The 13,311-nt window shown below is 33.0% G+C and overlaps 1 protein-coding gene across 5 annotated transcripts; it reads left to right on the forward strand.

Moving 5' to 3' along the window:
* The first annotated feature begins 4,785 nt into the window (after nucleotides 1–4,785).
* On the forward strand, nucleotides 4,786–8,290 carry LOC8286744. Of its 5 annotated transcripts, XM_002511932.4 has the most exons (5): nucleotides 5,982–6,297; nucleotides 6,540–6,686; nucleotides 6,756–6,851; nucleotides 6,972–7,981; nucleotides 8,114–8,290. In XM_002511932.4, exons 3-5 carry the CDS (start codon nucleotides 6,794–6,796, stop codon nucleotides 8,177–8,179), a joined length of 1,134 nt encoding a protein of 377 aa, XP_002511978.2. In that variant the 5' UTR covers nucleotides 5,982–6,297; nucleotides 6,540–6,686; nucleotides 6,756–6,793; the 3' UTR covers nucleotides 8,180–8,290. The 5 variants fall into 5 exon arrangements, with proteins under 5 accessions (XP_048226549.1, XP_002511978.2, XP_048226553.1 ...); XM_048370592.1 differs by adding an exon at nucleotides 4,786–5,141 and having other exon boundaries at nucleotides 6,231–6,297; nucleotides 6,540–7,981; XM_048370596.1 differs by having other exon boundaries at nucleotides 6,540–6,851.
* The last annotated feature ends 5,021 nt before the right edge of the window (nucleotides 8,291–13,311 follow it).

Below are 13,311 nucleotides of genomic sequence, written 5' to 3' on the forward strand. Positions count from 1 at the left end.
TAAATTCAGTTCAAAAAAATACAAAATCCTGTCAACAAGCCTGGATTATTGACTCTGGAGCAACAGATCACATGACTTGGGATCCCACAAAATTACACAAAATTAATTCTATCCGGGATCCCCAGCATGTGACAGTTGCTAATGGAAACAAAGTCAAAATTCAAGGATATGGCACCACTAATTTATTTAATTTTAATCTTACAGATATTTTGTTCTTGCCTGATTTTAGATCTAACCTTTTATCTGTTGGCAAAATAACTCATGACTTAAACTGTAACGTTATCTTCTCACCATCTTCAGTTATATTTCAGGATCGAGCTTCTGGGAAGACGATTGGTGAAGGACACCTAGAAAATGGCCTTTATTATCTTCATAATCCTCCCAAGAAATGTTTTGTTTCAACCAATTCCACCCAAGGCATGCTAATGCATCAAAGATTTGGGCATCCTTCCGACAATGTTTTAAATAAACTATTTTGTTACAATTTGAACTCTAGTAATTGTGATGTGTGTAAATTCTCTAAACACTCTCGATTACCTTTTTCTCAATCATCTAGCATGTCTGAAAATGTTTTCGATCTAATACATTCAGATGTTTGAGGACCTGCCCCCGTTACTGCATACAACCATTTTAGATACTTTGTCACCTTTATCGATGATTACTCTCGCACCACCTGGATCTATTTATTAAAAGAAAAAAAAAAAATTTCACGCTTCCAACAATTTTTTAATTTCATCAAAACTCAGTATAATGCAAAATTAAAAATCTTTCGCTCCGACAATGGTACAAAATACATAAATCAAAACTTCTCCACTTTTTTTAAACAACATGGAATTTTACATCAAACCACTTGTATTAATACTCCCGAACAAAATGGTGTTTCTGAATGTAAAAATAGACATCTTCTCAATGTCACTCGTACTCTCCTTTTTCAAAATAACGTCCCCTCTAAATTTTGGTCGGATGCCCTCTTAACCGCCGCTTATCTCATCAATCGTTTACCCTCTGTCATATTAAAAAATATGAGCCCCTTAGAGATCGTCAAAGGTCGAAAAATAGACTTTGGCCACCTTAGGATTTTTGGCTGTACCTGCTATGTGCATGTCAAATGCCAATATAAACTCGATAAAAGTTCTGTCAAAACTCTCTTCTTAGGATATTCCTCCACTCAAAAAGGGTACAAATGTTATGATTCCTTGACTCACAAAACCTATGTTTCTCGTGACGTCACCTTTATCGAGACTAATCCCTACTTCACCAGTCCCATCAGTGTTGATTTCACTCATGAACCCTGTCAGTCTTTATTTCCGCTTAACTCTGATTTACCTCTTAGCAGCTCTGATCAAGATCATCAGTTTCAGGGGGAGTCCCCTCCTGTCTCAAGACTGCTTCCTGCAGGGGGAGAAACTCAACCTCAAGAAGACGAAGAAATTGCCTTGAGAAGATCCACTCGTCAATCCAGACCGCTTGTAAAATTTAGAGACTATGTGTCTCATACGGTAACATATCCAATTCAGAAGTTCATTTCCTATAATGTCTTATCTAACCAATATTGCAACTATCTTTGTCAGATTTCAAACCACACTGAACCCACTAATTTCTACGAGGCCAACATCGACCCTAAATGGTGTAAGGCTATGGAAGAAGAACTCCTTGCCCTAGAAAAAAATGATACCTGGAGTATTGTTCCTCTCCCTCACAATAAAAAACCTGTGGGATGCAAATGGATATACAAGATCAAGTATAATAGTGATGGAACCATTGACAGATACAAGGCCAGACTCATAGCCCGAGGCTTCACTCAAACCTATGGAGTGGACTATCAAGAGACATTTGCCCCAGTGGCCAAAATGAATACAGTAAGAATCCTTCTCTCAATAGCAACAAATCATGGATGAAATCCATTCCAAATGGATGTCAAGAATGCATTCCTACAAGGCAACTTAGATGAGGAAGTTTACATGAGTCTTCCTCCTAGACACAAGTCAACTGCAGACACTACCCGGGTATGTAAGCTAAAGAAGGCTATCTATGGCCTAAAACAGTCCCCGAGAGCATGGTATGCCAAACTTAGTCGTTTTCTATTAAGCATTAACTTCAGTAAGTGTGAATCTGATTCTTATATGTTTGTGAAAAACACTCACAATCACATTATTGTTATTTTGGTGTATGTTGATGATATCATAATAACAGGAAATGATAATTAAGGGATAGAAAATGTCAAACAAAGTCTAAACAGAGAATTCGACATCAAAGATCTTGGTCAACTGTCATACTTCTTAGGCATAGAAATGGCAAAATCCAGCAAAGGGTTATTCCTATCTCAAAGGAAATATACCCTTGATCTTTTGAAAGAAACTGGAAAAATAAGTGCTAAACATGCTACCACTCCTATGGAAACTAAAATTAAACTTAATTTAGAAAATGGAGAACCCTTAACAAACATAGGGCATTATCAGCGCTTAGTAGGAAAACTTATTTATCTTACTGTCACTAGGCCTGACATTTCTTTTGCAGTTAGTATAGTGAGCCAATTCATGCATGCTCCTCGCACTAGCCACCTAGAAGCTATAGATCGGATTCTCAGATATCTCAAAGGAACTCCCGGGCAAGGAATCTGGATGAAGAAGAATAATACTTCTAATATAGTTGGTTTCTCTGATGCAGATTGGGCTGGAAGCTGTGACAGAAAGTCTACAACAGGATACTGTGTCTTTGTAGGAGGTAACTTGGTAACTTGAAAAAGTAAAAAACAAAGCGTAGTGGCCAGATCAAGCGCTGAAGCTGAATATCGTGCAATGGCATCTACTGCAAGCGAACTTATTTAGGTCAAACAAGTCCTCAGAGATATGAAAATTGAAAGTAAAAAACCAATGAAAATGCACTGCGATAACCAAGCTGCTCGACACATAGCATCAAATCCAGTATTCCACGAACGTACTAAACATATTGAAGTTGACTGTCACTTCATCAGGGAAAAGGTTCAAAAAGGAGAAATTGAGACTCCTTATGTCAGAAGTCAAGATCAACTGGCAGACATATTCACTAAGGCTCTGGACAAGCAAAATCACCATTTAATCCTCAACAAGATAGGTTCAATCAACTTATTCGAACCCACCTTGAGGGGGAGTGTTGGAAAAGGAAGAAAGTCAGAAGGACTCAGAGGCTACACAAGCTAGGTTGCTTGTGCAGACCTATCATCATAGTCCTTAGGGTAAAAAGGAGCAACCTTTCCTACTTTGCAGGAAAGGTCACTTCAACCCATACCCATAACAAAAAGAGCTGTTAGGCAACCGTTGGAGTAGTTTTCTCAATACAAAAATCTTGTATATATATCAAACAGTTTCATGTAAAGAACTTAGAATTTTCTCATATATACAAACTACACAACATTTTTCATTGTTTCGTTTTCCACAGTTATTGAATTCAAGTTAATCAGTTTAGTCATATTTTTTCTTGTCATATTATTATCATCAACTCTTTTATCAGTTGAAATAATAATAAGTTTTGATAGTTAATAGGCAATCCTTTATTCACTATATGTTCACTTGATCGGTTTCATAGAGTAGCAAATTTACCTGTCAGTCGGCAACACCGTCTTCGACGGCAACAGTACTTCTGCTGTCGATGTTGACGACTTCTCTCTTCCGGTTGGAGAAACCTAGCTCCTCCATGGTACACTTTTTTCACAAAACATATAGCCTAGCCGAAAATAAAAACAATTTGTTTCAATTTTGATTTCTCTTTTCCTTAAAGTCTTGCTGTTTTGTAGTGAATTTGTCCAGCTAGATGCCATGTTAGCAATAACACATGGCAAAAATTTGAAAGAAAATTGATTTACAGTGCAATAAATTATTAAATTTTTAAGCATAGAATATAATTGAAAAAAGGGTCTAAAATTGGTATTAACATAGGCAATTTACTGCAAGAATTTCTCTTTTCCATCCTTTAGCCTCAGAAATATAATAAAACCTCCCCAGGATTACATAATTTGGAAAAATCTATAAGTAGACTTGGCTCTTAGCAAATCAGCCTTCACTCAACATCTATAATGGTATCCTAGGGATGGGCGTCCAAATATTTATGGTCTCTTGGAAATCATAGGCCAAAGTGACATTTCAGATAAAGACCAACGACTTTCTTTCCCATCACCACCTTTGAATTGGGTTTTTCTTTTTTTCTTTTTTTGCATTAAAGAAACAGAGAACCCAAATAATTAGTCTTGAAGAAAAGAACTAAACCTAAGGGACTGCAAAAGATTAAACATTACAAAATGAGAAAAAAAAAATTGCCATGTTAAGGTACAGCACAAGAGAAATTATTGTACTAGTTAGAAGAAATTGAAACTGTTTCTTGAAATGGAAAATGGTTCATCCCCTAACACACTTGGATTCAAATGAATATGGAAGGGAAAGAGTGAAAGACCAAAAAGAATGATATAATTTAGGACAGACACACACATATATATTTATAAAAATGAATATGATGAAGGTGTTTGATTCTGAACCACAAATGGAGGGGTTTTTGGGTACAAGCAGAGAACTGAAGTCTTCAATAAGGAAATGAAAGCACTTAAAGAACAAGTGAGACTTTAGGGTTTTATGCTCTCATTATCATTGATCACTCAGTCTCAAAATGGTACAATACACCACCTTTTCTATTTCATAGTTATCGGTTTGTTTGAAAGCAACCCAGGAACAACCCCTGTTCTCCATATCATGTGGTCCTCCTAAATTATGCCAGTCCAAAAAAGGCCAGTGAGTCTCACCTAGCTAGAGAGAGAGAAGCAAGGAAATAAAGACTAGATCTTTTAGATAAGTGGAGAAAACGGCATGTATAAATGGAAAGGAGAAACAATATATATGTGTATATATAAATGTGAAGGGAGAGGATAAATAGGTGTATATTATTATTATCAATTGTGGACAGGACTATTTGCCATATTTATAAATATGAATGAGTATATAGAGTTTAAATTGAAGCTATGGCGAGCGGTGATTGGCTAGGGTTTTTGGAAAAGGCCTTGTAGGTCGCAGTAGATAGTACAAGCACCCAGCACACACAGCCACAGCCACAGGACCAGCACCACCACCACCAGCAACCCTTTCTTGACATTGTTCTCTTTTTCTCTTATATCTAATGTAAGTATGTTTCTGTATGTTTATGATAGAGAGAGAGAGAGATAGAGATAGAGAGAGTGAGAGGGAGTTCTTTTCTTTTTCTTTTCTTTTTTTTCTTTTTGGGTTACAAGAAAGAAAGCTTTTTAGCTCCCAAAGAAAAGGTAAAACGATAAGCACGCATGGGTTACCCAACAGCATTCTCTCTCTCTCTCTCTCACTTCTTGATAGAAAGGCATATGAGTGGAAGAGAGAGTGAAGTAGAAATGGATTTTTCTCTTTTAAGTGAAAGGGACATTTAGACACATACACAGTCAAAGCAGTAAATGGCTTCTCTTCATGACAGAGAGAGAGACCTTGCAGATATATGCCCTCATTTTAGTGAAATAATTGTCCTTCTTTCTAGGGTTAGACACAGCCACGGGGAGGTGATCTAATAATACTAATATTATTTTTATTTTTATTTTTACTTTTAATTATTTTGTGAGTCTTCACATAATTACTCACGGACCAACCTGTCATTTAACCAACCCTAACCCACAATCCCCCCAAATCTTGATTATGGAGTTCATGCAACTTCCTTATGCTGCTCGTCCTTCTTCTATATCCCAATGCTCCACTCCCATATTTTGCTTTCTCTTTCTTTCTTTCCCTTTCATGTCTTTTTTTTTTCTTTTTATATATTATCTAAATTCTAACTAATTTATAATATATTATTTGCTGGTGATAAATTACATTCTAAATTTTCTTTAAGATAACTGCATATTTAAAATTCTTCATAATTAAACTATAATTTTTCATAAAGCCAACTAATTTTAAATTAGCATAAAAAGAAAGAAATAATAATTAAGAGTTATTAATCTATATATTTCTATACTGTAAAAATTTTAAATTCGGAATAAATGGGAAATTATTAATAAAATGAATAAAATATAAAAAGAAAAAAAGAAAAAGAAAAAGAAAAAGAAAGAAGAAAGAAGAATCGTAAGTAAGTTATAGGCATCTCTTTGTCTCCAATAAATTCCCTTCTTGGGTGCCTTAACTCCCACCCATCATTATTCAAAATTCCTTTTCTCTCTCTTTCTCTCACTCTCTCTTTCTGCTGTCTTACAGCCCCCATGGACATATGGTACTTGTGCTGTGCTGTCTTTCTCAACCTCTAGTCCTTACTTTGGGGAAGGTAAAATGGACTTTCTTTGTCTCTCTCTTTCACCCACTCACACACACACTTGTACAACCTCAGCACGATCACCTAAACATTATGCATACAATTATATACTGTATTTGTAGTTTCTTGATACATCAACAAGAAAGCAAGCATATATATGTCTTTCTCAATCTATATAGCTGCTCTTGACCAAAGGTTGGCTGTAAAACAAATGGCTGTCTTTCTCAGTAACTGGGTTTTCGTTATACTTGCAGACATGTTTACGATGATAGTTATCAATTGAAAAAGATCGATGGAATGGCTATATTAGCTAAATAGAGCTAATTGTAATAATACCGATGGTGCATATGTCTTTCTCAAGCTCCAGTTCCCGCTCTTCAGTACTTGGCTAATACAAAAGGGTTAGCTTTTTTTATTTTTACTTTTTTTTTTTAAAATTTTTAAATCCTTGAATACATATGTTTGTCCAGAAGCAGTGTGCAAAGTTCAACCAAAAGACATAGCCCAAATGTTTCAGTCAAGCAACAATGGCAATGTCGACCCCATCTACTATAATGACCAACAAGGTTACAACAGACCCTTTTTCAGTGACATCACTTCCAATTCCAAACATGACGAAGATCAATTTCCTTTCTCTTTCTTCCACTTGCCTAATACTCCATTTTCCCTTTGCTATGATCAATTAGAATTACAAGACCATGATTTTATTCTTCATCAAAGCCATGACCTTTTACCTCACCAGCAGCAACAACCCTTGAGAGATACTGCTGCTGATGCTGCTATTTCTACTACTACAACTACTGCTACTACTAACATGGCAAATTCCAAAAGAATCAACGATGCCGACAATGAGCTAACCAAAATCTGCAATAGAGAGTCCCACCATAGTACTACTTGTAACCAGCAGCATGTGTTTCCAAGAAAGAGATCTTCCAAGAGAGATCGACATAGCAAGATTGACACAGCTCAGGGGCCAAGAGACCGGAGAATGAGATTGTCACTTAAAGTTGCTCGTGAATTCTTTGATCTGCAAGACAAGCTTTGCTTTGATAAAGCTAGCAAAACCGTTGAGTGGTTGCTCATACAGTCTAGACCAGCAATCAGGAAACTATTTAGTACTGGCCTTCCTAGTTACAGTTGTAGTGTAGGCGTCGCCAAGAGTGCATCTTCTACTTCGGAGTGTGAAGATGTGTCTGGAATTGATGAGGCTGCTGTTGCCAATATTGAAGGAAGCAAGAATTCTAAAGGTAAAAAGCCCTCATTATCATGTGTTAACAAAAAGAAAAGGCCTAAGGCATCACGTAAAACTGCATTCCACCCATTAGCAAAGGAATCGAGAGAGAAGGCGAGGGCGCGAGCAAGGCAAAGAACAGAAGAAAAGAAGCGGACTCGAAGAATCATCGATGTACCGAACCTATGTCAAGAAGCAAAAGACCAAGAATTGAACCAATTACGTACTTGGAGTCCTTTTGAAACTACAGGTGAAGAATCGGGTACTCAAAGTCACACCATGAATAACAATCCTTCCATGGAGATGTTGGCTGAGATCGAAGAAGCACCGATCAGCTCTCATGTTCAGCAGCAAGACCAATTAGTTACAACAGAAGGCATGATTGATGATTCCTTGGTGATCATGGGGAAGTGGAGCCCATCTTTCATTATCAATCATCTCTTCAATACTAGCATACCGCAAGAAGTAAGTTACAATGACACAATTATTCCTGAATTTCATAATTATATATCTTAGTATCAATTATAGAGCATATACTGTTGAGACAAACTATTATATCCGTTTACAGGTGAAATACTCTTTTTTATATGGTTGCAGACGAATCATCAAATCACAGATTTGCAATCTTTCTGCAAGTCATGGGAAGTGGCCTATAACAGTTAAAGAGTCCTTACGCTCTAGCCACCTATCATGGCTCAGCTTCATGTCTCACACATCCATGCTATGTCAACTGGAAAAATGTTTGAAGAATACTATGTTTGGCTTTTCTTTTCTTTTTGGATTAAAATGTAAAATAGATGCTTGATTATCTTCCTTTCTGCAATTTTCTAATGAAACTGTTTTTGTCAATGATTGTTGAGCAGTCTTTAATTAGTTAACTAACTATCTATTGGAGTCTTTCTTTCTTTTTCTTTATACATATCAACTTAGAGGATTAAATTAATCAAAGCCCAGAACAGACAGACACTAGAGGGCTAAGACTATCACAGATTTCTACTTTGCTTTCCTATTTAAGTATATGACTTGTCTTAAAGTCTATATGTTTATCATATAGCAATAGAAGTCCTATGGAGTCAATATGCATTATTCCACATAGCATGCTACTATTTTCTGTACTTGATTTTTTTCTTTTAAATTTTTTTGTGAGTTGCTTATCTCCAGTTAGAAGACAGTTGTGCCAGTTCTTTATAGTGGAATCCGTTAATGAATTTATCTAAACCTATTTGACATAAAATTGAGTTTACATATAAGTACCAAGAGTCATGTTTTATTAGTTAGTTGACCATAGTGCTACAAATTCAACACATGCATTTTATAGTAAAGGAATAGAAAGAATTCATATCTAGCAGAAGTTTTGAGGTATAACGATATAAATGGTTATCAAAATTAGTCATTCAATTTTAGTTTTAGTTATTATTTAGTCATTTATTAATTAGGGATTGACACATAAAATTTCTTTCTCTTATTTATTTTTTTCCATTGACTATTTTTGCAATGCCTTAGTCTTTTATTTACAAATATAACTAAATTGAAATATAATTAAAATTAAATAATTGAAAAGAAGTAAATTGAAATAAAACTAAATATAAAATTTAGTGACTATTCATGTAATTATTGCAGCTTTCGATTTGTTGGACTAATATGGCTGATGGTGTTTTGAGAATTCATCTATTTAGTGCATGTGTTTGAGAGAGTTCCTATTGTTTCGTAGTCATTGCAAGTAACCACAATCTTCAAGTGTGTGTTTTGTGAGGAATTTTGTTTGTTTGAGATATTTGTGAATAAGATATCATATATCACATATCTATATATATATATATATATATAGATATACATAGTTTGCCGATGATATCTTCGTGAGGATCTTATTTACATAGATATCATCAGTAATATTTTTCTTAGAAACTTACTTTACAAATACCGCACAGAAGTGCAGAAATTTACTTATTGTTTTGTTCGGGTCTAAAATATGTATAGTCGATTACTATGGTGAAAATGGTGACTGAAGTTCCTATATATGGCCTTTTTGTGATCATACTGTTCTAGTTTCTGGGTTTCCTCATGATTATGATGTTTCCTGCTACCAATTGTCATGTTGTTGTTTTCTTGTGGATGTATCTCATAAATATGCAGGTAAATTGATGGCATTAAAATTGGTAACCTTTATCTGATCTTGGCTTAGTGTTGGTTTGAGATGTTCAGCTGAGGTCTTTGCTACACAATTGGTTGTCATGGTTTAGTAACTTGTGGGTTGTCACTTGTGATGGCTCAGAGTGTTGGTTGTTGTTAATGTGTACTCTAATTGTAGCGTTCTTACTGTTTTTTCTTTTCCCCCAGCAAATGGTCCCTCAAGGTCTTCGTGAGCCATTGGGTTCTGCAAAATAAGGCTGGTAATTGGTGCTGATGTACTTTTCTGGGGGGTGTAATTGGGGTCGTCTAATGGCTAAGGGGTAATTTGCTCTAAATACAAGTTGTTTCTCCATTCATTTTTATTAAAAAAATCTTCCTGGTTTATAACGAAAACGAGAAAAGAGCACAACTTAACACCAATTTGTGATGCTCTCTTATCATATTAATGCATAAATTTTGTGCCACAACTTTAAGTTAAACGAATAACAGTTCAAATTTAAGTGGTTGCAGGATTTAAGAAAATGCTAATAACATTTTGACACGGACCTAAGAATCTTCTCTAATCTACTATCCATCGCTAGTCAGGTTTGAACTAATAGATAATCAATCTCTGATTTGCTTGCCTAATTAGGAGCAAGGAGTGGGAATTAACCAGTAAGTTACAGTAGAATGCTATTTATCATCGGCAAGGTCATCGCAGACAGAAAAAAGAAGAAGAGAAAGAAACAGATGCACAAACAAACAATCAAACACATTGTCAAGGTTAATGTCTGAATGAATAACACTTCAATATCAGCCAACGGCATGATATTTTATGCACTAGCCCATTTGCTCCATGCGCTAAAAAATCTTAGTCAATGTTTGATATATTACATGTTTTATCCCCTTATATGTATTATATTTACATATTGATTTTTTTAACACAATATGATGATATGTACTTTTAAAATTTTTTAATTAATTATTTTAAGAATACTATAATATTAATTTATTAATTAATATATTATTTAATTAAATAATAATTATAATCTTAGAGTATGCATATAGTTATTCTTATATATCGTGAGATATAGAAATCTTGCCACATAGAAAAATATTTTAACAAGTATTTTTATTTTTAATACATTTGTAATTTTTATTTGTAATTTTTATTTAAATTATTTTATTAATACATTAATTTATATGTTCTAATAAAATGATTATTCTTATATAGAAAACTTTGACTATATTTTTAATATTTGTTAATACAAATATAAGTAATATACTAATTAATAAATATATAAAAAATGTATATATTATTAAGTATATATGTTATTAAATTATTATTACATATATTTAATTTAGTATTAATTAATTTGTATATAAATAAACGTCTGTAAAATAAAAATCTAATTTAAATTTTATGAATTAAAAATATATATAATTAAAACAATAAAAAACAATCTTATAATGCGCAAGTAGATTATTAATTTTCATCAAATACTAAGAGTTAACAATTACAATTCAAATTTGAAGAAAAAAAGCATAAAATACTATCTAGTCTTAAGCCCTAAACTTAATATGTTGCTTAAAGTAGGTGTTTAGTTTTAAGGCAGTTCATCATAAAAATATTGGCAAATTAGACATGTTACTTTGAAAAAATTAAAGTGTAGATCTGAACCCTAAAAGTTTATAACGAATTTAATAAAACCATTTATATACAATATGCTATAATATTTTTCCCCAAATATAGTGTAGGAATTATTGTAGACGGCAAGAAATGGAAGCCAAAATAACAATAACATTAATAATAATGATAAAGCAGCCTCTTAATTTGTTGACCACTTTATAAAGGTTTGTTTCCTTGAGGGAAAAAAATTGCAATAGACCTAATTGACAAAAAAATTATTTATATATATATATTGAATTTCTTATTATATATTTTTAAAATTTTTAATCACACCCTTTTGACTGTAGTTTTATTTTAACTATTATGCTATGTAAATATTTATTAAGATATATTCTAAAACATATTTTTAAAGACATATGAATTTTTATTATAAACTTCCATCAATAATTTTATTTTTGATAATAATCTCAATTTATTTTATTTATATTAAATGAGAAAAAAAAAAACATATTCTGAGATACCATTTTCCTAAAGCCAATTGGGTAGACATCTCAAGGATATGTTAAAAAAACCAAAATAATTTAATTTTTATTCTAATAGTAACTACATAATTCTAAAGTACTAAAATTTTATGTTAGGTTTATTTAACCAAAAAGAAGCAAGTAATTCTAAAATATTAGTAATATTATACTAGTAGAATTCTAAAACATTAGGATTTTCATGAAGTTTTCTATTAATTTACTTAAAATATTATTTATAATCAAAACAGCATTAACATCAATGACTTATTAATTAAATCTCGTTCATTAAACTATTTTAAATATTTATGTACAATCCATACATGGTAGACAACCAGTAGAAACCAATAATGATAAATATTCAAACATGTTGTATATAATACCCGTATATATTACTTCACTAACACAAACTTATTTCTGATAGATGCTTCTTTATATTAATTTTGTATATACTCTTGAAAGCACTAACCCTTATACATGGATATCTTTGCGAGAGAGAAGATGAAAAGAAAATTACCCCAAGACCATGATATAATAATAAATTAGAAATATAGACACATGCATATATAAAATTCGAAAACTATAAAAAATAACAACTGAACTCACTTATGGTGTTGGTATATACTGGTATAATAATAATAACTATTATTATTATAATCTTCCAATGATGATGGTGACTAATAATAAGCAGAGGCCCATCATCTCCTAGTTTATGGGTAGGCATGTGAAGCAGGAGGTGATTGTCATGATGATAAACATTTCCCTGTATTCACGATAAATATTAGCTCAAGCTTCTCTTTTCTTTTTTTGTTTTTGTTGTTGCCAAGGGACGTACAGATATTTTGTTGAGCAACCAATATCGCCTTCTCTAATGGAATAGAAGAAAACAGAAACTTATCTCATTATTATTGCCTGTTTGTGCACTAGCCACTCAGTTTGGATATTATGTACAAAAAACTTGTTAGCTCAATCAGGGGTTATATATGGGCACATATTTGTTTTGTGCCCCCAGGAGCAATTTCGGATAAGAAAATGACCAACTAGCTTTATAAGCTACAGGACAGCATGTTGTTTTCTCGGACAAGATAGGAATAAAGTCTAAGCTTTGGTCCCCATGTGACTGTTCAGCTTACGAAAAGCTAGCTCTTATATGTATATATATTGTGACATTCAACAGAAATGGTGTCTTGGGGTGGAGTTGGTATGGTGGAAATCTTTGTCAAAGTACAAATGCTATTCTTGAAAGATTTCTTTTTCTTTTTTTTTTTTTTTTTTCTCTTGCAAAGAAGCGCCCATAAATCTAGACTAGTACTGATTGATTATATATATATATATATATATATATATATATAAAGTTCCACTAAAAAATATTAATTCATTGATCTATTTTATATAATTGGATATATAAACGCATTAACTTTTAATTTCTTGTTATTAATTAACTTTGGTTGGAGTTCAAATTGGAGATGTTACATCATTAGATATGACTTAGAATTAAACTATATGCGACTAGTTTTGATGCCTTTATTCTTAATCAA

The sequence above is a fragment of the Ricinus communis genome, chromosome 1, assembly GCF_019578655.1.
Source record: "Ricinus communis isolate WT05 ecotype wild-type chromosome 1, ASM1957865v1, whole genome shotgun sequence".
Classification (NCBI taxonomy): domain Eukaryota; kingdom Viridiplantae; phylum Streptophyta; class Magnoliopsida; order Malpighiales; family Euphorbiaceae; genus Ricinus; species Ricinus communis.

Bases quoted from the DNA above. Each gene is read 5' to 3' on its own strand.
- LOC8286744 (XM_048370592.1), top strand. From the start codon at position 6,794: ATGTTTCAGTCAAGCAACAATGGCAATGTCGACCCCATCTACTATAAT. The intron at 7,982-8,113 runs GTAAGTTACAAT...ATATGGTTGCAG, and splicing joins ATACTAGCATACCGCAAGAA to ACGAATCATCAAATCACAGA.